Source organism: Bombus flavifrons, chromosome 14, assembly GCF_040668555.2.
Source record: "Bombus flavifrons isolate JBK064 chromosome 14, iyBomFlav1_principal, whole genome shotgun sequence".
In the NCBI taxonomy this organism is placed as follows: domain Eukaryota; kingdom Metazoa; phylum Arthropoda; class Insecta; order Hymenoptera; family Apidae; genus Bombus; species Bombus flavifrons.
The window spans coordinates 6,175,792-6,200,839 of NC_138455.1; the positions used below are offsets into that span (position 1 = coordinate 6,175,792).

At 31.0% G+C, this 25,048-nt stretch overlaps 8 protein-coding genes across 30 annotated transcripts in view; 3 read left to right on the plus strand and 5 right to left on the minus strand.

The window, feature by feature from the left end:
* The window catches only part of Liprin-alpha (PTPRF interacting protein alpha), a 40,454-nt gene extending 34,446 nt beyond the window's left edge, over positions 1–6,008 (minus strand). For 12 of the 15 annotated variants that reach the window (XM_069128080.1, XM_069128073.1, XM_069128071.1 and 9 more), the window contains exons 1-2: positions 4,059–6,008; positions 2,588–2,883 (exon numbers count right to left, since the gene is read on the minus strand). In XM_069128080.1, coding sequence (XP_068984181.1) covers positions 2,588–2,836 — 249 coding nt within the window. In that variant the 5' untranslated portion in view covers positions 2,837–2,883; positions 4,059–6,008. Of the gene's footprint in view, positions 1–2,587; positions 2,993–4,058 lie in introns of those variants that run through there. The other 3 variants (XM_069128068.1, XM_069128084.1, XM_069128082.1) reach the window with 3 other exon arrangements.
* Positions 6,009–6,143: 135 nt separating this feature from the next.
* On the plus strand, positions 6,144–8,181 carry LOC138187371 (uncharacterized). 2 transcript variants are annotated; one of them, XM_069128093.1, is made up of 3 exons: positions 6,144–6,404; positions 6,724–7,020; positions 7,099–8,181. In XM_069128093.1, exons 1-2 carry the CDS (start codon positions 6,263–6,265, stop codon positions 7,011–7,013), a joined length of 432 nt encoding a protein of 143 aa, XP_068984194.1. In that variant the 5' UTR covers positions 6,144–6,262; the 3' UTR covers positions 7,014–7,020; positions 7,099–8,181. The 2 variants fall into 2 exon arrangements, with proteins under 2 accessions (XP_068984194.1, XP_068984195.1); XM_069128094.1 differs by having other exon boundaries at positions 6,730–7,020.
* Positions 8,182–8,297: 116 nt separating this feature from the next.
* LOC138186583 (uncharacterized) lies at positions 8,298–10,141 on the minus strand. Of its 4 annotated transcripts, XM_069126590.1 has the most exons (8): positions 9,627–10,141; positions 9,525–9,557; positions 9,403–9,447; positions 8,974–9,039; positions 8,759–8,896; positions 8,620–8,691; positions 8,477–8,546; positions 8,298–8,401 (listed from the first exon to the last, which is right to left on the minus strand). In XM_069126590.1, the coding sequence occupies exons 1-8, from the start codon at positions 9,717–9,719 to the stop codon at positions 8,346–8,348; spliced, it is 573 nt and encodes a 190-aa protein (XP_068982691.1). In that variant the 5' UTR covers positions 9,720–10,141; the 3' UTR covers positions 8,298–8,345. The 4 variants fall into 4 exon arrangements, with proteins under 4 accessions (XP_068982691.1, XP_068982690.1, XP_068982689.1 ...); XM_069126589.1 differs by having other exon boundaries at positions 8,304–8,546; positions 8,759–8,890; XM_069126588.1 differs by having other exon boundaries at positions 8,304–8,546.
* Positions 10,114–16,558, minus strand: shrb (charged multivesicular body protein shrub). Of its 2 annotated transcripts, none has more exons than XM_069126586.1 (5): positions 16,226–16,558; positions 15,545–15,722; positions 15,218–15,468; positions 15,081–15,138; positions 10,114–10,640 (listed from the first exon to the last, which is right to left on the minus strand). In XM_069126586.1, the coding sequence occupies exons 1-4, from the start codon at positions 16,404–16,406 to the stop codon at positions 15,083–15,085; spliced, it is 666 nt and encodes a 221-aa protein (XP_068982687.1). In that variant the 5' UTR covers positions 16,407–16,558; the 3' UTR covers positions 10,114–10,640; positions 15,081–15,082. The 2 variants fall into 2 exon arrangements, with proteins under 2 accessions (XP_068982687.1, XP_068982688.1); XM_069126587.1 differs by lacking the exon at positions 10,114–10,640 and adding an exon at positions 13,285–13,424.
* On the plus strand, positions 10,356–14,184 carry LOC138186580 (pyruvate dehydrogenase phosphatase regulatory subunit, mitochondrial-like). The gene is made up of 12 exons (XM_069126583.1): positions 10,356–10,654; positions 10,860–11,091; positions 11,162–11,425; positions 11,507–11,669; positions 11,744–12,025; positions 12,080–12,382; positions 12,481–12,620; positions 12,674–12,879; positions 12,951–13,092; positions 13,184–13,453; positions 13,590–13,762; positions 13,835–14,184. The coding sequence occupies exons 1-12, from the start codon at positions 10,356–10,358 to the stop codon at positions 14,076–14,078; spliced, it is 2,718 nt and encodes a 905-aa protein (XP_068982684.1). The 3' UTR covers positions 14,079–14,184.
* A 334-nt stretch (positions 16,559–16,892) lies between the features above and the next one.
* LOC138186584 (dual specificity phosphatase 29) lies at positions 16,893–18,600 on the plus strand. 2 transcript variants are annotated; one of them, XM_069126594.1, is made up of 5 exons: positions 16,893–17,184; positions 17,245–17,298; positions 17,505–17,683; positions 17,750–17,973; positions 18,051–18,600. In XM_069126594.1, the coding sequence occupies exons 3-5, from the start codon at positions 17,580–17,582 to the stop codon at positions 18,245–18,247; spliced, it is 525 nt and encodes a 174-aa protein (XP_068982695.1). In that variant the 5' UTR covers positions 16,893–17,184; positions 17,245–17,298; positions 17,505–17,579; the 3' UTR covers positions 18,248–18,600. The 2 variants fall into 2 exon arrangements, with proteins under 2 accessions (XP_068982695.1, XP_068982694.1); XM_069126593.1 differs by lacking the exon at positions 17,245–17,298 and having other exon boundaries at positions 16,894–17,184.
* Positions 18,355–22,611, minus strand: LOC138186581 (kinesin-like protein KIF23). 2 transcript variants are annotated; one of them, XM_069126585.1, is made up of 15 exons: positions 22,452–22,611; positions 21,677–22,252; positions 21,435–21,605; positions 21,160–21,358; positions 20,950–21,088; positions 20,678–20,877; positions 20,505–20,609; positions 20,345–20,430; positions 20,153–20,208; positions 19,973–20,076; positions 19,811–19,915; positions 19,586–19,732; positions 19,376–19,525; positions 19,075–19,311; positions 18,355–19,004 (listed from the first exon to the last, which is right to left on the minus strand). In XM_069126585.1, the coding sequence occupies exons 1-15, from the start codon at positions 22,460–22,462 to the stop codon at positions 18,816–18,818; spliced, it is 2,475 nt and encodes an 824-aa protein (XP_068982686.1). In that variant the 5' UTR covers positions 22,463–22,611; the 3' UTR covers positions 18,355–18,815. The 2 variants fall into 2 exon arrangements, with proteins under 2 accessions (XP_068982686.1, XP_068982685.1); XM_069126584.1 differs by having other exon boundaries at positions 20,153–20,283.
* Positions 22,612–23,631: 1,020 nt separating this feature from the next.
* RpL13 (ribosomal protein L13) lies at positions 23,632–25,047 on the minus strand. Of its 2 annotated transcripts, none has more exons than XM_069127716.1 (4): positions 24,937–25,047; positions 24,361–24,510; positions 24,027–24,276; positions 23,632–23,957 (listed from the first exon to the last, which is right to left on the minus strand). In XM_069127716.1, the coding sequence occupies exons 2-4, from the start codon at positions 24,501–24,503 to the stop codon at positions 23,691–23,693; spliced, it is 660 nt and encodes a 219-aa protein (XP_068983817.1). In that variant the 5' UTR covers positions 24,504–24,510; positions 24,937–25,047; the 3' UTR covers positions 23,632–23,690. The 2 variants fall into 2 exon arrangements, with proteins under 2 accessions (XP_068983817.1, XP_068983818.1); XM_069127717.1 differs by having other exon boundaries at positions 24,872–24,942.
* Between the last annotated feature and the right edge of the window lies 1 nt (position 25,048).

Below are 25,048 nucleotides of genomic sequence, written 5' to 3' on the forward strand. Positions count from 1 at the left end.
CTCTCTCTCTCTCTCTCTCTCTCCCTCTTCCTCTTGAAAAGTGGAACACTACGAAGATAACGTGTCGGTTGAAACGTTTCTACCGTAATCATTACGTAAACGCATCGGCAATTACAGATCCATAGTCGGCCACATATCGTGCAATTAAAAAAGCCAGTGGTACTCTCTCATATATACTTCGCGATAGTAAATATACATATATTGGCTTATAAAGTATTTGAACAGCTATACAAACTTTTGATGAATATATTATGCACGTTGTACAAACAATGAATATATTGGTGAGGTTTGAAATGTACAGAAGGTACAATGTATTTAATGCAAGTATATATTTCGCAGAGGTCATAAAAATATTTAAATAATCTTATTCATATCCAATATCGTAATAAGCCTCAATATACAGTGAGAATTTTTAATACTCATTATAATTTATAAGACGACTATTCATGCTGTGTATACTAGTTTTTGTTACTAAACATATGCTTGCAATAAATATTCAAAATTTTACTTATTTTTCAACAGTATAATCATGATATAATCTCTTGTGTCTCATTACAGAGTTAATGAAATTTCAAAATGTTCTATGTGACACACATAATATATTAGTAATTCTGTCAGAAGAAAATTTACAATTATTTTAATGAAAGAAATATATATAATGAGTGAGTTGAATACTAGTTAGTCGAGCGGATAATTTTTCTAACCAACTTTCACGATAAAAGGGAACCGTTTGACAGCTTTATCTTCAGGCAAATATTGATCTGTGCTTTCCCGTTAATCGAGCAGGTTAACGCGTGCTGATCCAGCTCCGTCGAATCGGCTTAAATCGAATAACCCGTTCTAACATCGCGGTCACCTCTTCTTCAACGTTATTCGCTAAAAGTAAACAGTTTCATTAATATATTACGATTCGAGTCGTAATTTTTGTTCGATAATATAATTGAAATATAGAATTATGTGAACCTGTTATTAACATATTCAGCTACGTACAATTACTATTTGTCTTCTTTTATAGCATCATTAAATTCTTCTTTATCTAGGTTGAGCAATAGGACGAGAAGAAATAGAAATAGGCAATAAAAGTTTGTGTACACGTTCAGTTAGAACGAAGAAATTTGAACAACTACGTGATACATGTTACAATAAAAGCGATAACGTCAACGTACATCGTTGCAAATAGCAAAAATTGTTATCTTTCTCGGGATAGAGAAGAAACTGAGAATTCGTCTCAAATGAAATATTCAATTATATTGAATTTTTCACTGAAACATTGAACGAGGAAACCTGTTTCATTTTTTTAAATCTTGCACAAACAGATATCTATCTAGCTAATAAAAAATAAATCTATCTAAGAAACACCTCTGGCAATAAAGTAATAATAGCTAAATATAGGATATTCTCAAAGATAAGTATAAGACCAACAGATCGTCATCGTCGATTCAAACTCTAAGAAATTGAGAGAAATAGTCTCTATACGTTAACAAAAGCATAGAGGAAACGAATCTTTCACATTTATTAGATCTTCGATACCTTCTTTTACGATCATATACAATGGAGTATTTCTCGTATCAATATAGCGAGTATAATTTTTCTTATTCCACTCACAGAACACATTGGCACGCGTTGATCGTTTATTCTGGCGCACCCTGTATATGCTACGGAATAAATAAATCGTCATTCGTATGTAACAATTCGTAGATCAAACGCACCAACTACGACTAATCATTTTCCAACCGCTTAGTTTCTGTCGAAGATAATTAAAATGTAGAAAGTTATGGACGTTTACACTAGAGAAGAATGGTGTCAATATAAAATTCTGCTGGTATATGGGAAGCATATAATAAAAGTAATAATACAACTGCCAAGCATTGTGTAACATTGTATAGTCAAATTATAGAGAATAGACGTAAACAAATGAGAGATACAAGCAAATGACCAATTTCAAACGTGTTTATTCTTCTAAGGTGCTTCCAGATATTTTTGTTAGATTTAGAGATTTTCTATTCTGGGCATCAATACTATGAGTAGTCCATTTGTTTAAAGTAGCTAAAAAGCACATGAATATTGTTATAAGAAGAATTTTATTATACAAGTTTTTTTAATTATTTATAAATACAAATAAATATTTGTAACCTTATTTTGTTGATTATTATGGAATCATTTAAATACACATATATATAATATGGAATTAGGTTCTAATTCTAGTATAGTAGTCCAAATGGAAACAGATCCAGTGTCAAAAGCGTGAATTATGAACCTTGCAACGAATACTCTGATTCTGAGAATGAGTATTATATTTGTAACTTCTACAATCATTTTTTTATTAAATCTTGTTAATTTATTAATCAGAAAACAATTTATTTTATCGTGTACAATACAACCAATAAGAATAAAGAAATGAAAAATACCAAACTGTAAGTACATCATAAAATTAAAACTTTGAAAAGTATACTTTTTAATTCAAATTTTCCATGTCTGAATTAGGCACAAATTAGGGGTTAAAAACAACTTGAGATTCTATATGATCTTCGATATGACCTTCTCCTTTATAAATAAGAAAACTATATAAACGAACGTCACAACATACCTGAGGGATATTGGCGTTCAGTTGACGATTCAATGAGTCCCGTTCCTTCTCGACCTCCTGCAAACGTGCTTCCGTTTCCTGCAACCGTTCCTGGTTTTCGCGCAACGACTCCACCAGCTTGTCCCTCTCATCGAGCATCGAGACCATTAGTTGCTCGAAGTTCGCATCCTCACCGGAATATTGCGAACTTCTCTGGCTAATGCTGTCCTCCGCGATAGTCGGCATCACGTCGCACATCATATTCCACATTTTGCGTATCCTACTACTCTCTCTCACCCTCCGGCACTGAAACTCCACTTCAAATATACACGCAAATGAGAAACAGACGAAACACGCGCGCCGGATATAATATGGACACTCGCGTGCGCGCCAATGGCAACGAAAGCCGCCTTCCGCTTCCGATATCTATGTACACATATAGATATATGTATATATATAAGCACTTATATATGTATACATATATACAGTGGTTCACGGAAGTATTTGAACAGCTATTATATAGAAAACTTTTAAGTATATATTGCATGTGTTATATAAAACAGATTGAAATTTAGTTAACATTGTAATGAGAGACTGCCATGATTAAACTACAGATGTTTATGCAAAATCATATTTTTATCAAAATGACAAAAAAAATAAAACCTACGTAGAGATGTGTTTCACATACTAAATATTATAACTTGCTCTTTACTCTTCATATTTTATATATTTTTTCATGTTACATTCATTCTGTACACTTTTACATCTTTAAATTTTCTATAAATGCATAAACATCTGCCGTCTAATCGTGATTATCCCTTTGCGGACGGGACGGTTCGAAGTCAACCGTGCCATAGGGCCGAGCTGCTACCGTGATAGTCATTTAAAATTGCCAGCGCACATTTCTGCATAGACGCGATTTTCGTTCATAGCACTCCAAGATGTCAAATTTTAGACATATGTACATGCACAGATTCTCCACAGGATAAATAAGATGACACATATATGAGTCTTTCAGCTCTATCAGTTGTTTTCGCCAAGCACATATATGAGTTCCTCGGCCAAATTGATAGTTTACTCATATATGCGGCGGCAGTCCGCAAAGGGTTATATTGATCAAAGTTGGAACCAATCTGAAAATGTACATAGAAGTTACCAGATACTTAATGGAAAATTAGTACATAGCATGATTAGCTATCTTAAGTATATATAATGTTAAAGATAGACGCAGTAACTGTTTAAACATATCCATGATCTGTGTGAAACATGTACTTGCAGTACGTGTCTTGTAACTTCTATGTATATATAGTACATTTTCAAATTCGTTCCAAACTTTATCAATGAAACCACGATAGTCGAATCTTGTAACAGTGTTAATAAAATCTCAAAATGCAGAAGTATAATACATATAATATATTCATAAAAAGTATCCAGAAGTATTCGAATATGCCCATGAGCCACTGTATATCTATATCTATATGTACATGTGTACCTTTTAGTTCGTTTCGAGCTTTTCAGTTAGTCATTTTCCCAACGCGATTTTCTTCGCTTGACGGCGCTTTCTCTTTCTTTCTCTTTGATCTTCCTCGTCTTATCAGGTCAAACTCCTATCTACTTCTTTCTTTCTTAGTGTTACAACGTTTCGTCGATTCTAACGACATCCACGCGTCGGGAATATTTCTTATGTGTATTATATTTCTTCTTCAATGGCGTACCGTTTAACCACTAAGAATTTTCAAGCAATGATGTTTTTCTTTCTTCCTATTCTTCTGTCTCACTCGATAGAAATCCGTGTCTCTCCACTATTTTTTTGTTTGTTTGTTTGTTTCTTTAACTAAAAGCTACCGGCGAAATCATCGCTCGAATAATTTATTCAGTCCCAAGTTCAACATCACTCTAGCCACGAGCCTGTTCACCGTCATTCAAACTCGTGTCCCGTTTTCACCGTCGGATGATACATTGTTATCAACTAGATATTGTTTACGGAAGGGGATCAATCGATGTGCGAAAATATACACACACAGTCGAGATAAAAGTCGTAGGCGAGTAGAATATTTTTCCCTTGAGAAAAATCGATCGGCTCGTATCGTGATAGGAAGGATGATTCGGTGCAGACGCTCGATTTAGTTTCACCATAAATACGATATAAATACGTGTACGACGTGTTGGTTGAGTTGATTCGATTTTGACAGATCGTAAATTAGATCCCACTGTGGAACCGTACGTTGAGCATACTTATCCTTTATATGTTCTACGTGCACGCGTATTTCTTTTCCATTTCACTCATTTCCAAGATACGTGAACTAGTTTTCGATCGAACAGAGTCGACAAGGAGCTGACACCCACGATGTACGCTCGACTCTCTCCTGGAGCCGGGCAAATCAGTCTGACACCCGCAAAATATCCGTGAAGAGCACGAGAACGATCACTGGACAGACCAAGGTTTACTTTCCACTTCGATCTCATTCAGACACAGTTTCAGCCTATTCAGATATTCAAATGTATATATTTATGTATATAGATCACTGATAGATTAAGAACAGAAGAAATTTCGTTTTACGGGATAAAGAGATATATGTACATATATCGTGAAGTTCGGGTTGCACCGCTTAATTTGACTCGCCGACTATTTCACCATTTATTATCACCATCCGAGACTCGCGGAACGATCCCGATCGTACGTAAGAGTAGTGCGCGAGGCACGAGTCAGCGTGCAACAATCGGCATTTCGATGGCATTATCGCGGAGAAGCCGAGTACTGACACACCTACAGTTCGTTCCTACCGCCCAGCCTCTACGCTACTCCATTTCCGATACCAGCAGCCATTTTGCGCCGTGACGTCAGCCTTCGTCCTCGAAAGTGCGCCCGACTCCGCCCGAATGTCGTACGACTTTCCTCCGCCGCGTTTACAAACTGCGATGAAATTGCAGATTGCTTGTGGCACCACAGTTACGGAATACCGCCACATGAGAAACGCGGGACATCCAAATGGCCTTTTAAATTAAGCGATTTTCAAATGATATCTGTAATTTGTATTAACCTGTAATTAAATTTCTTCTTATGTCTGTAATCATATTCACTGTCAACTCTAATTCTCTCTCTTAGTATAAATATAATATACAGTGCCTGTAAAAAGTAATGGCGCACCACAGAATTCAAAGGATATATTTGTCAATTTTGTGTTGTTAAATTCTCTATCTTGAATGTCATCATACTTCAGACAAATATTAAATTATATAATATATTTTTACTTTCAGGCATATTGTGCAAGCTACTTAAATTTTAGAATGATAATAGAAAAATATATATGTATATATAAATCTATATACGTATGTACATATTGTACATAGTCGAGCCCAATCCGCACGGTCGACAATGTATTAAATCAATCATATTTCATTTATTTCAAAACTAATATATATATCTTAATTAATATTTGAAACAATAAAGAATATGAATTATTTTGAGAAATTGTAAATATTAAGTTAAAGCATTTTATGTAACGCAATAAATATTCAAAGAAAGCTTCTTTCTTCTTTAACACTTGAACTAATTAACTCCCAAAACTCGAATCTTCAATCGATAGGAATGTTTATTTTCAAAGTTCGAAGAGAAGATTTATCGTTACTGAACGCGATAATTTTGATCAAGTCAAAAGAGAGGGAAAAAATCTAGAGGGCTTAACTTTCCGAAAGATGGAGACTGTGCTACAGCGTGGGATGCTGGATGATCAATACCGACCTTTGAGTCGTATTTTGGACCAAGTTATACAGTCAAGAAAGATAGAGACGAGTATCATGAAAACAGTAACGCACACTTGCACGCCAGGAACTACGGGTAAGTAGCCGTAGCTTCGATTAAAAATATCCTTCAAAAAAACTACAGCCTAAATCACCTAACAAAATGTTCCAAAAATCTCTGCACTCTTCTCTCAAAAGAAAAAAGACATTTTACCTTAAATGTATCCATTTTCTCCATTCTATTGTTTTGTGAATTACCATAAATAAAATTAATATCCTTTTAATCATTGATAATGAATAATTTCCTTTTAAAATACCTTCAAAACGAAAAATTTCTGTGACAGTGTTTAGAGTAAATTATTTGATTATTGCGTTTGGACGTCCATATTTCCCGATTTATACTTTATTCGTCCAAGTTTTAGATTTACCGGAATGTGATTCGATCGAAGACATCGCTGAATCAGTAGACGAACTACGAGCGAAATTAGCGAACATGAAGAGATTGATGGAAGAGCGGCGGGGTACCACCCTGGGTGAGATCAGCGCAAGGAAGAGAAAGGAGACCTCGGATATTATAGATGGCTACTTTTTATCTTGGATATTCGGCTCGGCACTCGTCGTCATCTTGAGTATCAGTTTCTACGCTTTTTACAATCTCTATCATGCAGTCCTGAAAAAATTTCCATCATCTCATACGGAATTATAAACAGACGGTAATCTTCATTTTCTAAAACCATATCTTTGGTTGTTTTTTTCAGTAATGTCATATAAACTACCGTAATAATTTGCAGGATGAGAATGGAAAAATTTTTACACTCTGGCGAATTTGTGCTGACAAACTGTTCAATTTGGATATATTCTTTTACGATGAATAGATGACAAGCAAAAAGATGTGTCCAAAGATCTCAAACTTCTTGCCCAATTCTCAAGAAGTATGCCGGCTGGTGATTTCGTTTGATATTAAAAATATCTGTCTATCCTCTGGGATATAATAATGAAATGACTGGAATAAGAGAACAAGATAGAGAGAATTTAAGAAATGAACAGAATAGCAGGAAAGTTCCTTTCATGTGCACTTAACAAGCTCAACGAATATTTTATAGCGTTCATTCAAATCGAAAAATACTTCCTTCTCTGTTCACTACACATTTCTCAAGGAACTGTACTCTCATAAAGAAAATTCAGTTACTAAAAAATTATCACAATGCATCGGAAAAGAAACAAATGCCTTAAAACATCTCTCAACACTATTCGTTTTGGAGAGTTTGTATGAACATGTAATTCCATGATTATGAAGAATAAGGCACTTAAAATGGAACAATTTTGAGATAGAAAGGAATACTTTTAAAAAACTATGTGACCTCCTTATTTTTATTCTCATTTCAATAAATTGAGTATATAAAATATTTTTTCTATTTCCAAACAAAATGAAGTAAAGAGGTCTGTTTTAAGAATTAAGTATTCTTCTGACTTCGATATATCGTACTGCTTGTAAAAATTACTTTTATGATTCTTGATTCTTGCTTTACTTTCTTATCATATAATACGTTCTATATTATTTAATGTTTAAACTTTAGTACAGTGTCCTGGTTATCTTTAAAAATTATCTACTTCATCGAAAATATCTACAATCATCGGCAATCAGTACGTTAATTGATAAAATAGATGTAATCTATTTGGCATTTTTTGTCTCAATCCGAAAAGTATAATTCATACGCGTAATCGAAATCCATTTGTCACTCGAATTAAATTTTAATTTCTCAACGTTAATTTGTACCATGCGATTGAACGCAAAGGAACTTCCATACTGATCATTTATTCGAATGTATATATTGTGATTATTAAATAAAAATTATGATCCGATTGAAAAAAAACTCTTTTCTTAATCATTCGATACTACGACGATTTTCGACAAAGCAACATTTAGTAGCACTCTTTAATTACTCACTCTAATTTTTTTTCTTCAATATGAAAGGCAATACTGCGAATATTTGATTAAAAATAATTATTATATATACAGAAAAGTCGATGAAATTTTTCATGGTAAACTGAAACAACTCACGCGATGGTGTCTTGATTTCTCGATACCAGAAGCTATAGATTGAAAGCGCCAATTAAAATAATGAAAATCTATTTTTAAACAAAATAGAATATTTCGCAATAACGTACAGAATAATGTTTTTTTACTTTCCAACTCCTTGGAAAAACCACTCAACATTTTCTGATAATCTTCTTGTTGCTACAATTGCATTAAAAATTATGACTTTTATTATTTTTATATGTTACTAATTTTAACAAGATAAAAACACTACCTTTAATACCTCGCTCCTAAGAGCTTCTCGTCGAATCGATAAATTCGATATTTGATTTTGCAGCGTTCTCACCTATCAAATGTAATTATAATTATATAAAACTAAATCGTCATTCTTTTTAATTATATGTTACTCGAACCTCATCCTCAGTTTCTCGAATGTCCTTTTTTAATTCGATCATCAACGAGCGATATCGATCTTGGCAGGACGATGTTTTATTTTCCAGATCAGTTAACGCCTTTTCTGCATTTTTTATTTCACATTGCGATTTCTGTAACTATGAGTATTACAAAACTAATAATATTTCTTTCATAAAAAATTGATTTAAAGCAAAATGACGAATTATTTTCTCACCACGCGTTCTTTTTCTGTAAGCTTTTCCGTTAACACTTCCAATTTATCATCTACGCTCTCGCGACTCTAATAAAATAAGCAATCGTCAGCATTTTTAGAGGTTGAAGTTACGAGTTATGAAAAATTTAAAAATATGATGAAGAAATACGATATAATGTAGTATGATAGTAGATAATATGTATGGATGTTTATGCGTTTATAGAAAATTCGAAAAAGTCAATATGTGTTCGGAATGCACATAATATAGAAAATATACATACATATGGGTATGTAATTCAAGGCAATGCGCTCATTATAATATTTATAATGAATAGAAGAAATTTCTATTCAGGTTCCATTGTTTTAGTTACATACATAAAGATATGAAATTGCATAAACATCCGCAGTCTAGTATTAACTTTTCATTAAGAAAAGCTTCCTTTAACTAACTCCAGTCGGAAATTCCACATCCAAGTTTGTATCTTGGGGTACGATCTAAAAGATACAATTTATGTTACAACAATAGAATATTTTGAAGAAGATGTAAGAGAAAATTGCATTAATAAACTTACACATCTTCTCAATTCCTCAGTTTGAGCATTATACTTTGTTACAAATAACATTATTAGTTAGCATAAAATATTGTCAATCAGAGCAAATAAAAAAATTCTTACCATAACCAGAAGAAAAGTGGCAACGCAATAGATGACAAAGATAAAAATGCACATTAGTTTAAAGGTAAAAACTGCGAATAATATGAACCACATTATGAGCAATTTTGTATTAATAGCTGTTCCTAACAAAAATAATTATCAAAAGCACACGAATAACAATTAGAAACGCTTAAATTTATGGAAGAATTCATGTTGATAAAAACCGAAGATCTAACGTCGCTCCCATTTTGAATTTTATCGAACTGTATCGAAGAGGTTCGAGAATATCAATATATCTATCGAGAGTAGTCAGTAGTCGAGATTGAAACATTTCGATTTATCGGTCAAGTACATTTAGGCGGGAAATTTATTAAAAACTTAAATGTCTTTACAAATAAGTACAATAACATTTTAAATCAAAAAATTATAAGTAAATCAATCTTGTGTAATTATTTCACGTTAAAATAACTAAAAAATTATCTGTATGAAAAATGATTTTATCTACAGGCTTCCAAAATATTATAATTTTAATAAGTGAAAATCTTAACATATCAAGCTATTATACGAATGTACGGCGCCACTTATTTTCCTTTGAAAGGATAATTTATATTTTTGAAAGAACACCATTATGACCCAATATTCCTAACTTTAATAATAGAACCAACGTTCTAGCAGTGGAGACATTTTGGAACTCTGTTTTTTGCATGTTATGTGAACAAGTGACGCAGTTATTACCTTCCACGTAATTTAATGCTGCAACACGCGAGTTCAAAATGTATTTATATTACATTATTACAGAAAGTAGTCTCGAAAGGTTGCAAAAATTATTCAATTGATATAACCTTCAAAAATGGAATATTTAAACTTAATCAAAGAGACAGAAGTGAAAGTCGTAGGAAATATGATCAAAATTTTCAATTTCAACCCCATACAACGTTACCCTCGCAATCGCAAATTGTCATTGCGGGTGCAGGAACAGTGGCTAATTCTGTTGCTTATCATCTTGTCAATAATGGGTGGAATGATGTACTTGTTCTGGAACAAAACAGGTATATGTACATTTACATCAAATGAAACAATTAATGAGTGCTAGAACAGTGAATAACAAATCTTTAATTTTTAAAATAACACTATAAACTTTTTTGTTTACATTACATATTTGTATCACTAAAATTAAAAAGGCTATTGATTTAAGAAACTATTAAAGTTATCAATATCTATAATGTACAATAATTAAAAAATGTTATGTCACAGGATTGGAAGCGGAACATCCTATTTTGGTTCCGGCACACTTGGTCTTTTCAAACCAATATCACATAGGAATCTAATATCCTACAGCATTAAGTTGTATCAACAATTACAAGAAATGGGATATGACATAGGTTTAAAGCAATGTGGCAGTATATACTTAGCTCAAACCAAAGATAGAATGATAGCTTTGAAGAGAAGAATGGCTTATAATATACCCACAGGTTTAAATTGTGAAGTAAGATTTCTCAACCAGATTTTGAAATTGAAACATGAAAGCAACTTTTAATAAGCTATAAATGCATTAGATTTTAGGAAAAGATCAATTAAAACGATTATATCCATATTTACATACTGAAGACCTTGAAGGTGCACTTTGGGTTCCTGAAGATGCAGTAGCTAATTGTAGTGCAATTTGTGATGTTCTAGCCAAATTGGCAATGATTGGAGGAGCAAAATACATTGAAAATTGTTATATACAAGAAGTTCACACTGAAAATCGAGCTATAAAAAGTGTAAAAACTGACCGTGGAGTAGTTTCTTGTGAATATTTTGTTAATTGTGCAGGAATGGTAATATCATTTTAGAGATGTGGAATAATTTTCATGTTATTTCTTATACAAATTTTTCTTATACAAGTTTTCAAATTATAGTGGGCACGAGAATTAGGATTAAAATGTAATCCACCAGTTAGAATTCCAGCATATCCTGCAGAACATTTTTATGCAATTATTTCTCCGTTTCCACTTAATACAAACATGGCTTTACCATGCATACGTGATTTCGATTCATACTCATATATGAGGGAGTGGCAAAGTCTTTAACATATTAGCGCATTACATGAGGTTTAATAAGCCATGGAATAAATAACTGAATGGATCAATTTACAGGAGGTTTATTAATTGGATGGTTTGAACCAGAATCAACGCCTGCATTCGAGAATGGTGTTGTTCCAATAAAAGATTGGAAAAACCATCTTACAGTTAATACTTCATACTGGAAACCTTTATGGGATAAAGTAGTACATAGATTACCACTCTTAAAAGGTATACAACCAAATGTATATAATTGTCCAGATAACTTTACACCAGATGGTAAATGGATACTAGGAGAAAGTCCAGAAGTAAAGAATTATTTTGTTGCTGTTGGCATGAATGGAAGTTCATTACAAGGTAAAAAATAACAGATGTTAAATCTTTGATACTATTAAAGTCATATTTCTTTAGGGGCAGGAGGAATAGGCAAAGAAGTTGCTGAATGCCTAATAAATGGTGAATCTACACAAGAAATACTTCCTTTTAATGTACAAAGATTTCTAGATTTACATAGCAGTAAAAGATATTTACAACAAAGAACAAAGGAAATTGTTGGGAGAAATTATGCAATTTTGTATCCTCATCAGTGTGAGTATAAATATGCTCGAAATCTACGTTGTTCACCTCTGTATTCCGTACTTGAAGAAAGAGGTGCAATTTTTGGCGTCAAAATGGCTTATGAACGTCCACTTTACTTTGATTCAACTTATAAAAGTAAGCAATTAATTACTTAATTCTTATTTACATCTTGTTATATTTAATGACACAATCACATTAACAACAAGTAAAAAGTAAGTATTTTTAATTAATAGAAGGGCAAAAAAAACCAGTTATGCCACCAGGCAGTTTTTATAAACCAAAGTTTTTTGATTTTATGACAGAGGAATTTCTAGCATGCAAAGAAGGAGTGGGAATAATAGATATGAGTTCATTTTCGAAAATCGAAATTAAAGTAAGTATTTAAAATATAAAATATTTTGCATATAATCATTTACATATTTGCAGTCTAGTCGTTGGGAAGTTGTCAACTATCTTCAGCAATTATGTTCTAATGATGTAAATATACCAATTGGTAGTATAGTGCATACAGGAATGCAAAATGAAAGAGGAGGGTATGAAAATGATTGTATTTTAGTAAGACAAGCTGAAAATAGTTATTTTATGGTTTCACCTACGTCACAACAAACACGCATCTACCAATGGATGTCTAGGTAACAAAAGTAATAGAAATTAAAAATAATGTTTACTGTAATCGTATAAACGTTATCTGTTTATTGCGCAGACATTTACCAGCTGATCATTCAGTGGGTCTTAATGATGTAACGTCAAAATATACTGTTATTAATTTAGTAGGACCTAAAGCAACAGGACTACTTTCAGAACTTTCCAATTCTGACATTAATCTCTCTCCTTTTACATATAAGGTAATCAGCTTATATCGATTTCTGGTAAATATTTCAGCGGCGATAGATAGATTTATAACGTTCATGTATATTAATTTTATATTCTTAATAGAATGTAAATGTAGCCTATGCTTCTGATGTAATGGTAATGTCATTTACGCATACTGGTGAATCTGGTTATTGCTTATATATACCATCAGAATACGCACTTCACGTATACTCCAGATTAATGGAAGTAGGTAAAGATTATGGAGTACGAGATGTAGGTGTACTCACACAACGTTTCATGCGAATAGAAAGATTTATTCCATTTTGGGCCGAAGAATTGACACCATTTGTTACGCCATATGAAGCTGGAAGTGGATACAATGTAAGATTAGATGTAAGTAGGTATATGGTAATAGAATTTTTTTTGTTCCAAGACTATTAATGTTAAATCTGAATTTCTGAGGACTTCTATCATACAAAGACACAACAGTTTAAACATGTTGATTAATTATGATAATTTGTTGCAACAGAAAGAATATTTTATTGGCAAATTTGCTTTGCAACGTCAAAAAGAACAAGGCGTATCAAAGCGATTAGTATTATTTATTGTTAATGAATTAGATATTAATAAGGATGTATGGCCGTGGGGTGGCGAGCCTATTTATCGAAATAATGAATTTGTAGGAACTGTTACATCAGCCGGGTAAATACTTCATACGATTAAAGATAAAATATATTTTACTATATCAAATTATTAATAATAATAACTTTATAGATACGGTTTCGCTACAGAGAAACATATATGTCTTGGTTTTATCAGTTATCCAAAATCAGGACATATACAAATTAATGCAAATACTGTTACAACAGACTTTATAATGGATCCTAAAGCTCGTTACGAAATTGATATCGCTGGTACTAGATTTTCTATTAAACCACACATTCGTCCACTACCCATACCGGCGCTGAGTAGTAAATTGAACAAAAAGTATATTCCTACGCCTATTGTATCATATTAAAGCGACGTTTTTCAGTGATAATATTTTATTTCTTCCTATTATGTGATTGAGACTTTAATCATTATAATTGTAAATTATGAAATAAATCTTGATTTTTTAAAGACTATTTTCCCTAGGAATTGTAATGTAATGTATATTGCATTTTAATTAAATATCTATCATTATTTAAGCCATTTTTTTAAATTGTCCTATATATATTCATATTTTGTAAAAATATAAATATTTTATATATACTATTGGCATATTAATTCGATGCAATTTGGATATTTATAATTCAATAATTATTAATTAATAAGTATTAATAATAGTGCAAAAATTACTATGATTTGTAGTGTAAAAATATGTATACAACACTATATCTGCTGTATTTATAGTTGTACTAAATTAATATACATTTAAATGAATTTATTTATAGCAGATACATTTATACAAAGTTTAAAAGGCCATTTAACAATTTTAACTGCGCTACTTTTCAAAATATGTTATACATATATACATGAAAATAACAACAAAATTTTATGAAGCAATTGTAATATCTTACAATTTAATCTTTTGAACAAAAAGTTTATACAATAAATGTTCTCATAGGTATTTCTCACTGTTAATAGAAATTATATGTATATAATTTACCAGCATTTATAGCTATGTATGTATATCATATACTTGTCCAATATAATTTATTTTTTACTGTAACAGTAGAATATATTGGCTAGCATGAATGCAAGTATTTAAGATACTTGCTATTACTTATGATTCTTCTTTGTATATTGATAAAAAAAATCTTTATACTGTAATAAGGAAAATGACTACTATGAACTTCATCATCATGTTAATCATTTTAACAGTGTATAAAAATACCACAGTATTAACATTAGAATAGTTATATGATATTGAATCTGAAAAACGCATTCATGTACACTGTTATCTCTTTCAATAATACATACTTCATTTTAGCTATCAGTTTCTTACAAAAATTCATTTTTACAAATATATTGATACCACCTTTATGATGCCCATGCTTCTAACTCTTTCAAATCTTCATCCTCTTCTGGTTTGGCTTCTATAAATATTAACAATATTTTTAGTTTAAAAATAAATTATTTTCTAATAATAAACCAGAAAAATATTAAAATTATTACTTGTGCGAGTCCTAGTTGGGGCAATTGGAATAGCAGTAGCTGGAACACTTGGTAGTTCATCAGTAGATTCAATACCAAGCAATTCTTTATCAAGTTGTTCTTGTTCAAGCTCTTCTAATTCTTTTTCTAGTTCTTCATCATCTACATCATTTCCAAATGCTACAGGATTGGAAATTGCATCAGAAATCTCTCTTGCTACATCTTGCTGTTCAGCTATGTCATCCATCATATCATGTACTTGATCAACATCCCTAAACAAAGAAAATAACATTTAAATAATCTGCGTGAATCATCTAACTAATGATATCACAAAACTGAATTTCTTACATATGTTGATGGACAGATTTTAATGCATCTGCTGCATTTTTCATTGTAGTAAGTACAGCAGTATTGGTATTTGCACATTCTAGTGCTTCCCTTTGACTTTCAATCGTGGTAAGTGTACCATCAATTTGTTGTAACTGTTTTTCATAACGTTTCTTTCTTTTAAGGGCTTGGATTGCAGCTGTAAATTATGTTTCCTTGTTAACATATTCATCCTAGAGTTAGTAGTTATTACATGAATGTGGATGTTGATACTAATTTATAAACATTTTTACAGATGTAATTAATGAAATACACAAACATAAATTTGTTTCTTATAGTAAATATTATAATGAATACTACATTTTTAATATATACTTTATATATTTTTGTACAATTACTTGCATTTTCTCACAATTTCTCATAAATGCAGAAAACATTCACAGTCTAATTATTAGTTACTCATATTATGTGGATGTCTTGTACAGTGTTAACGTCGCTTATTACTTAAAAAGCTATATTCTTAGTTTAACAAACTTATAGGTAAAGTAGTATTTTTAAAGCACTGATTAATAGTTACAATATGCAACCATAAGTTAACGCACAGTCAACACACAGCAGAGAAACGTCACAATGACAAACGACCTTAATCATTGAAAGCTGTTTGCAAGTAGTTACCAAATAAAGAATATCATTCATAAATACCTCGTTTGTTTTTCGTTCCATTCTTCTTAGCAGTTTGAATTTCAAGCTCTATTTTACTTTCGAGGAAATCCTGCTTTTTTATCAACATATCCTCCGTCTCGCGCAATTTTTGTATCGCCTCGGCTGTCGACATAGACACCGGTTCCTTTTTACCACCGAATACTTTACTAAAGAAACTCATTGTCTTAATAAGTTCTACTCCGAATTTAAATTATAATAACAATCTTGAGCACGATAAACACTCCAAACACCTTCTGTAAAATCAACAGAACAGGACACTAACCAAATACCATCGCCATATTTTCTTTAGGCATTGATATACATACGTCATGACTCATCGCTCATCTAGTTACTATGAAATTTGATTTCGTTCAATTTATCAAAACTCAGGAATATTCCAATATTTTATTTCTAGAATTTATTTTTTACGCTAATAATAATAAATATAAAAGAACTGAGTAAATATTGTTACATATATTGATATATTTAAAATATATATATTCAAATATCGAGACGATGAAGATTTAATTTGAGTTGAAATTTTAAATATCATTTTAAAAAATTATACGTCAAATTCTTGGCACAAATATAGGATTTCAAATATTCTACTATTTTAAAAAATATACAAAATTATTCGTTATATACAAAAATTAATCGAATTAATGGATGTATTTACATGACACCTTGTCAGTATAATTATCGCGGTATAACAAAGAGTTCCAGAAGAGAAATAACTAGCTATAATTATCGTGATTTTAACATTGTGTACGACTATATTTGTTTTATATATATATATGTAAAAGCTTAGAATTAGTCATACCTAATCGTGACATACTTGATTAGTAAAATACAAAATATTTTGTAGTATTTTGCTGTCTTTCTTATTTGTCATATCTAGTATAACTTATAAATTATTAATCTATAAATAATCTTTTCAAATGGACAGCAGTCTGAGAAATGTAAGTATACATTATAAGGAATAGTATTGCTATCATTTACGTATATTTTGAAAATTACAGATGCTTCGAAATTGTTTCTTCGCATTTGAGTCGCCTATCATTTCATAAGAACATGTAATTGATATTTTTTCAAATTTTTTTAAATTCTAAACGTCTTTTTATAATAAGAAATACATGAAAAAATAAATGTCATCTGATCTTTTCAAATGACATTCAATTAATATTGAAAATTTATCATCTTTCAAATCAAATTATTAAAAGTTATATAATATTGTAAAGTTACTTTTCGTAGTAAAAACTTTTATCTCATGAATTTTCAGAAACATTTGACTGGTGGGGAAACCACCCAAAGTCACTTAGCAGAAGCTTTGTATAGAACACAGACTGAGAATAAAATGCTACCAGGATTTGATCCTAATCGAGATGATGTTGAATATTACCGTGTTCAACAGGATATCGATTGTGATGAAGTATATCCAGGAATATATATTGGTGATGCGTGAGTATTTCAATGTTTTATGTCTCCATGTTTATCAAAAATTAATTTATGTTCAATACTTTATAGTGTCACAGCAAAAAATAAGAAATACCTTAAAATATTGGGTATAACACATTTGCTTAATGCTGCTGAAGGAAAAAGATTTGGATTTGTAAACACCGATAAGAATTATTATTCTGATACAACAATAAAGTATCTTGGCTTACCACTTATTGATTTGTGCACAACAGACATTAGCAAGTACTTTTACATTATTGCAGATTTTATCGATGAAGCTGTTTCGACTGGAGGTAATGAAATAATTTAATAATGAAAAAAACAGAAAAATTACAATAGATCGTTTAAAATTGGACTTTCTTCCTATTAGGTAAAGCTTTTGTTCATTGTGTGTTAGGAATCTCACGTAGCGCAACGTGCGTATTAGCATATTTAATGATTAAAAAAGGAATGCTAGCCACAGATGCAATTCGAACAGTCCGCAAAAATCGTTTCATTCAACCAAATAGTGGTTTTCTTCACCAATTAGCGCAGTTAGATAATCAATTACGAAGACAACGATCTTAAGTGAATACAGCTTTGATAAAGCTACAAGGTTCACTAACAATATATACTGCAGTGAATTTGATAGATATATGTATATTGTATATAAATAATTGTATATAAAAACTGAGTAAACATGATCAAAATGCATGATTAGATTAGATTGATACATTATTAGTCAACATTAGGCGCAAAATTCACTATTAATTATCTCAAAATCAAATATTACGAATATATACATGTTATGAGATAGCAGTCACATAACTCATATTACGCCCCACGATATAAAGTATTATGTATACAATATTATCGCTTCTCACAATTCATTGTTGGCGAATTGTATTATTTAATAAATTATAATACTGATATTGTAAAAACTTTGGTTGTAAAAACTTTTACTAAAAATAGTAACGATAAAGGAAAATATTAACATCTTGACTTCATATCATTGTTTTTAATTATTATTAGTATTTTTCTTTACCATTACTATTTTTAATAGAAGTTTTTAGATATTTATATGTATATCGTATTATTATATTATATATCGTATATAAACTATTATTACTATACTAATATTATATTAATAAAACTGTTAATTTACTACACGTGGACGTTTGGAATGAGACTCTGCAAGTGTAGACGAATGTCTCGAAGAGCCTATTTCATTTTCTGTATCCTGTGGACCACTACGTTTCCTTGCTTTTGGAGATAGTTGTTTTAAGCATTCCATATCATTAAATACAACTTGTGCGCCTCCTCCACTAGTGGGTATTATATCTCCCTAACATAATAATAATATATTTGAGTATATAACTACATAACTCTTTTCGATTTCTTTTAAGTGTAATTACCTTGAATAACTTTGTCTCAAGTTCACCATCAGTATCGTGTTCTTGCGCGATAAGACAATACCTGGATGCACCGTCTGTAATTTCCTTTGGATCTGTAAGTCGCGTAACGCTACGTCTTCTACGCATTAAAGGTTGAAGAACAGTTCCAACAGGAACAAGCGCTCCGGGTCTGTGATCAATCCACTTATCCGCGCTCTGTGAACGCCTGTACCTTGGATTTGCAACACCCGCTTTATCCTATGAACACATATCATTAAACTATATTTTCGAAAGTAAATTACGTAATGTAAGATAAACTGACCCTTCGTGATCGACCCTCTGTTGTTTTTGGAGTTGCTTCTGCACAGTTAATAGTAGGTACAACACAATCTTTAGAAACACTAGGTACGTTGTCATCAACTAAAATTTGCTTTACTAATCTTAATTTATCCTCTTTTTCTTTCATTTGATTCTAAAACGAGAGAAAAAATTAAACAATGAATTTATACATATATTATATTTACTTCATTACCTGTAAGTGTTCACGTTGTTGACGTAACTTTATTTCCAATTCTTTATTCATTTTATCAGTTTCTAACTGTATTTTAGTGTTGTACTTTTGTTTCACTCTTTGCTTATCTATTAAACGTTGATTTAGTGCCATGTTTCTATCTTTTAACTATAAAATAATTGTAGTAAATTAAAAAATAATTGTATGTTGTCATTTAAATAAAAAGAAAATGCATTCATTAACTACCTCTTGCTGTAAGCTGCGGATTGTATCATTTGCATTGTTCAATTTTCGCAGCAAGCTATCAATTTGTTCTTCAGTCTTACATAAATGACCCTCTAATGCAGAAACCTACAGCAAAAGCAAATTATTTTATATGTACTTCCGTAATCAGTAAAATGCTATTACCTTCTTTTTTTGTTGTGAATTAGCGGCTTTCAGAGACGCATTTTCAATCTTTAAATTCATGTATTCTTGTTCCATTGCCATTATCTTCTTCCTAAGATCGTTTTCTGTAACAATCATGTAACAGTCATGAAGATATTACGCATAATTCAAGTTTGGTTAAAAATTAAGTTATATTCTTACGTTTTTGCTGTAAATCAGTACGTAGTAAATTCCGTTTGTTAATACGCTGTTCTAAAAAATGCATCAAATTATTAATTATTTGATCATTGCGTGGAGAAGTAATTTCCAATTCAGGAAATGGCCCACCTAAACTGAATTAAAATAAAATTATATAAGTTAGAAGAAAGAATAAAGAAAACATATAATACTTACCTATACACTAAACCCACATCAACTTCTAAATCTTCAGCTTCAGGATGGCCTTCTTTTTGCAACTTACTACGTGCCTCCTTAAATAACTATTAAAAATAGTTTTTATTATGCACGTATTTTCAAATTATTTTCATTGTTATTCTTTTATTACTCATCTCACCTTATTTGCCTGTCTTCTTCCAGGTGTAAAACCAAGATCTATTTTCGTAATTGTTGGTTTAGCTACTTGGACTTCTTGAGTCATTTCGGCAAATTTCATTACTTGCTGTAAAACATGAATAAATTAATTTATTTTCTTTCATATATTTACATTTTATATTATTGAGTTCTTACAATTGTTTCATCATAATCATCTGTTCTTGGATTAACACAAACAATCATTCTAACTTGTCCTTCTCCATCAAAATAATTTTTAAATAAATGGGTGAGTTTCGAATCTCTGTAGGGTACTATTTTATTTGTACCCTGAAGTTGATTTTCTCTTAAAATTTCCAAACATGATCGTAGCGTCATCAAAGAATTATTAATATTTCCTAAATCAAAATGAATGGATATGAAAATATATTATAATATAATTACAATATTCACATCAAAAGTATAATAACCTGCTTCTCTTAATCGTTGACCTGTGTTTTTAGTCCTATTAGTTCTTTCGCTACCAGCTAAATCTACTAGGGATAGCTGAGTGATGCATACCACCCGTTTATCTTGTATAATTTGTTCACCTTCACCATCTAAGGGTGCCTAGGAGAAGAAAATACTATATTGTTTGTGAATTTTAATTAGATGAGACGCAAAGTAATTAGAAATATTACTTGTACAAGACGAATAGTGAAGACACTATGTGATCTACTTGATTCTGCATTAAGTGCAGTGTGTGCAACTCTTCGTCTTCTCTGTCCACGCTGAAATACCTCAAATGCTTCTTCTGAACTTTTTACTTCAATTTCTGTTACAGCATGCACATACATATTCTTATTACCATCTTCTCTAACTATTTTACTCTGTAATACCCTAAAAGTTATTTCTCAGTATTAAAATATTATTTGAAATTAAGGATATTTGAATTGTGCAAGTAATGATACTATACTTGTTTCTAATATCTTCATCCTCTAATAAATCATATACACTGTTATTATAAATTTCAACATATGTAACAAATACAGCATAGACATTGTCTTGATCCACTTGTACTGTTTGTGATTCATTTATGTCACGAACAATCATTGGATTACTCTCACTATCACTCTCTACTTTTCTCCTGTGAAAACCATCAATTATTAATAAAGCCATTTACATTACATAAAGCATATAACATATTCTTGTACTTACACTTTGCCTGATTTTCCATTTCTCTGTAACATAAGTCCAGCATGAAGTTCATTTTGTCTATCAAGCATTGCATCAGCTTCACCTTGTATATCAAAACCGTTTAATTTATCTGGTTTAAAAATAAATTTTTTGGTCTGATAATTAGCAATACTGTTAAACAGAACATCAAGACAACGAGGCATTATGCCTGCATCCTGTGTTTCACCAGTCATAGTATATGTTTTACCACTTCCTGTTACTCCATAGGTGAATAAAAGGCTATTTCTACCTCGAATAACATTTTCAACTAATGGGAGAGCAACTATATTAAAAATCTCTTTTTGCGTTGCATCCGGTGAAAATACACGACTAAATGTAGTTTGAATTTCCTTGTTGCTAGAGTTACGAAAATTCATTGCTGATTCTGGTGGTGTAATAACTACAGTTGTATCAGATATAAGCTTCATACAAGAAACATCAGCTGGATGTTGCATTGGCTTTAAACGACAATAAACTTGAACAGGATCCTTGGAAACCATATTATTACCTCTTGGACGGTTTGGTGGCTTACGAGCTGAACCTGGTGGTTTCGCACGTCTAAAATATTAACATATCACGAATAGCTTCAATTATTCTACATTACAAAATAACTTTAATAGTACCAAACAATTAATTAATAACAAATAATTAAATTTTACATTAAAAGATTATAGAAAGTAATAGTCATAAAATATTGAAAATAGCTAAATTTTATTTGATTTCACTTATAAACTGATTAAGAAATAATAAAACTTACGCAGATTTCATCTTTCGTAACTATAAATTTTGCTTGATATTTAGTTATTTTAAAACTTATGACAATATCATGTGAAAAATATATACGAAAGATAATATTTGATAAATGTCATGAACCGAAAACCGTTGTTCTGATTCGGTGTTTAAAATTCAAATCTAGTTACGAAATGAACTAAAGTAATGAAGTGCTACCAATATTTATACCAAAAAAACAAAAAAACTATAAATAATACTTTAAGTATGCTACTTTAAATAATACTTTACTTTTAAATAATACTTCAATGCTACTTTAAGTAAAACTTAACTCGTCAAAGTATGAAAACAGAGAAAGAACTATGAAAAGAATTTTATTTCGTGATTAAATAGAGAGTACCATTAATTAGAGAGTACCATGGAAATAGGACCGACATATATATATAAAGATTGAACATAAACCTTTATGATCTGTTCAACAAGACAAGACAGTAAACATAAAAAAAATTTCATTGCTACAACTGCAACTATTAGTTGCCGACTAATAAAACTCGAATAATACTTGTTTTCTGCCTCATTTCATTGGGGAGATTATACTTCCACCGGGAGGTGTGAAATCATTTCCGGGGAGCGGAGAACACGGGCAAGTGGTACTTTAAGGTCAGATCGATGATTGGTTGTAATTGTGCAAGCGCAATCTTATTTTCATTGAGTAAGAGCAGTAAGGAAATTTCCTCTCTAGTAAAAGTAAATTAGTGTAATGGGTACGTTTACACATGACACTAAATCGTTGCTTTATAGTCATGATACTGAATGTTAGAAGTTGGAATAGTACTTTCTATTACTGCGTCTCTCCCTCTTAGAGAAAAAAGCCAGGACTTTTGTTGTCCTGAAACTAAATGCAACAGGTTAACTGGTTTACTTTCTCTTTTTGACATACATCACTAAGTCAAGTTTCATATGACTATGATTCCCGCACCCCGGAAGTGGCTTCGCGTCACACGCCTGCCCACGAAATTTATGCTAGACTAGTAACACTCAAATGTCACTAGTCAGAAGTCACAGAGAAAAATTTCCTCTCTGATATTGTCACATACATATAATAAATGCATTATATTATTATACAAATACTAATGGCAAATAAAATGTCTTCATTGTATAATATATATATATTCAATAAATAGTATAAAATAAAAACAAATAGAAAATTTTATTTCTCATTAGAGAATTTATTTGTTATATTTATACAAAGACATGAAGTTCCACATTATTTCTTAGCCTTCTTGTCTTTAGCAACTTTAGTTACTTCTTCTGGATTTTCAGCTGCATCTTTTACACGTTTTGCGCGAATTCCTACTAGTCTGGCATCAGCCCTAGCTTTACGGAGAGTTACGTATGCAGAGAACTTCCTTTCTTCCTCAGAAATGACACGGGCCTTAGCTTTAGCAGGTGCTTGGTGTCTCACTGGCATGATTTCTCCTTTAACTTGAGTGGCAAGTTTCATTTCTTCTTCAGTGGCGTCACCTACCTTAGGCTATTTGCATAAATAACATTAGAATGTAGTCTTTCTCTAATAGTTTTAAATTTACTATATTCTACTTACTCTCTTTTCATTCAGTGGGAAGAGAATCAATTTGGATTTATATTCTTTCAGTCTTTGAGCATTCGTTTGTAAAGACTCGACTGATTTGTTACGCCTTCTAGGATCTACAGCAATTCCAATAGTCCTAGCAAATCTTTTATTTAAACCACTAGCCTTCAGTTCTTCTAAGGTAAAACCTTTGCCTGCCCTAACTTTTGTGTGATAACGGAATGTCGGGCAATGAACGATGGGTTTCAGAAGCTTCACAGGTCTTAAATTGAAATAAAATACTATTGAAGTTAATTTACATAAATGGACAACAGAAATAAAAATGAAATAAACATATGCAATTTACCTTGGTGCAACAGCACGAGCTTTCTTTATACGACTTTGTTTGCGACGAAATTTTCTGGCTGGTTGGTTAAACCAAGTTTTAACAAATCTTTGCCAATCTTTATGGAAATGTCCATTAGGGATCATATTATTTCTCTTACCCATGGTTGAACTGAAATAAAAATACTAAATTATATACAATTTGTTTCTTAAAAGACTTGTAAAAATACACTTTATAAACTTAAGATTAGTATAATAGGTTAGAAACAGTATTATTACTAAGTATAAAGAAAACATTAAATTTTCTTCACAAATAAAATTTTTGTAATTTTAATATTACTTTATAATACTCATATAATTATTATGGACACATCCTACTACTAGAAAAGGTATATCATTAATTAAAATTAAAACATATGAGACAAAGATAACCTGATTAATGTCAAAATATTTCTTTACTTGTTATATTATAAAATTACAATCATATTATTTAATTACACTTAAAAACATAAATAACAACAATTTTCTATTACTTTGAGAAGTATTATTTCAAGATGTTAAGATTTTAATTGGATTTCAAACTTAGAAGATTACTCACGAACTTGTTTACAAGGCATAGACCGGAAAAAGAATCAGCACCACCAAGCGGAAGTTTTAGCTCCCAGCAAAGCAAAATTTATTAAATGAAGATTGAAATTACATTTTATGAT

What these genes read in the sequence shown, in the direction of transcription:
- LOC138187371 (XM_069128093.1), top strand. Translation starts at nt 6,263, where the DNA reads ATGGAGACTGTGCTACAGCGTGGGATGCTGGATGATCAATACCGACCT. An exon ending in TTGCACGCCAGGAACTACGG is followed by an intron (nt 6,405 to 6,723) that starts GTAAGTAGCCGT and finishes TATTCGTCCAAG; the next exon opens with TTTTAGATTTACCGGAATGT.
- LOC138186583 (XM_069126588.1), bottom strand. Translation starts at nt 9,719, where the DNA reads ATGTGGTTCATATTATTCGCAGTTTTTACCTTTAAACTAATGTGCATT. An exon ending in CTGAGGAATTGAGAAGATGT is followed by an intron (nt 9,448 to 9,524) that starts GTAAGTTTATTA and finishes TGTATCTTTTAG; the next exon opens with ATCGTACCCCAAGATACAAA. An exon ending in ATGTGGAATTTCCGACTGGA is followed by an intron (nt 9,040 to 9,402) that starts GTTAGTTAAAGG and finishes TTATTTTATTAG; the next exon opens with AGTCGCGAGAGCGTAGATGA.
- LOC138186580 (XM_069126583.1), top strand. Translation starts at nt 10,356, where the DNA reads ATGCTGCAACACGCGAGTTCAAAATGTATTTATATTACATTATTACAG. An exon ending in CTTGTTCTGGAACAAAACAG is followed by an intron (nt 10,655 to 10,859) that starts GTATATGTACAT and finishes GTTATGTCACAG; the next exon opens with GATTGGAAGCGGAACATCCT. An exon ending in ATATATGAGGGAGTGGCAAA is followed by an intron (nt 11,670 to 11,743) that starts GTCTTTAACATA and finishes ATCAATTTACAG; the next exon opens with GAGGTTTATTAATTGGATGG.
- shrb (XM_069126586.1), bottom strand. Translation starts at nt 16,406, where the DNA reads ATGAGTTTCTTTAGTAAAGTATTCGGTGGTAAAAAGGAACCGGTGTCT. An exon ending in AAATCTGTCCATCAACATAT is followed by an intron (nt 15,469 to 15,544) that starts GTAAGAAATTCA and finishes TTCTTTGTTTAG; the next exon opens with GGATGTTGATCAAGTACATG. An exon ending in CCCAACTAGGACTCGCACAA is followed by an intron (nt 15,139 to 15,217) that starts GTAATAATTTTA and finishes TAATATTTATAG; the next exon opens with AAGCCAAACCAGAAGAGGAT.
- LOC138186584 (XM_069126593.1), top strand. Translation starts at nt 17,164, where the DNA reads ATGGACAGCAGTCTGAGAAAT. An exon ending in TGGACAGCAGTCTGAGAAAT is followed by an intron (nt 17,185 to 17,504) that starts GTAAGTATACAT and finishes ATGAATTTTCAG; the next exon opens with AAACATTTGACTGGTGGGGA. An exon ending in TGAAGCTGTTTCGACTGGAG is followed by an intron (nt 17,974 to 18,050) that starts GTAATGAAATAA and finishes TCTTCCTATTAG; the next exon opens with GTAAAGCTTTTGTTCATTGT.
- LOC138186581 (XM_069126584.1), bottom strand. An exon ending in ATGATTATGATGAAACAATT is followed by an intron (nt 20,610 to 20,677) that starts GTAAGAACTCAA and finishes CATGTTTTACAG; the next exon opens with CAAGTAATGAAATTTGCCGA. An exon ending in TTGAGACAAAGTTATTCAAG is followed by an intron (nt 19,005 to 19,074) that starts GTAATTACACTT and finishes TTATTATGTTAG; the next exon opens with GGAGATATAATACCCACTAG.
- RpL13 (XM_069127716.1), bottom strand. Translation starts at nt 24,503, where the DNA reads ATGGGTAAGAGAAATAATATGATCCCTAATGGACATTTCCATAAAGAT. An exon ending in GCTCGTGCTGTTGCACCAAG is followed by an intron (nt 24,277 to 24,360) that starts GTAAATTGCATA and finishes TTTCAATTTAAG; the next exon opens with ACCTGTGAAGCTTCTGAAAC. An exon ending in TCCCACTGAATGAAAAGAGA is followed by an intron (nt 23,958 to 24,026) that starts GTAAGTAGAATA and finishes TTATGCAAATAG; the next exon opens with CCTAAGGTAGGTGACGCCAC.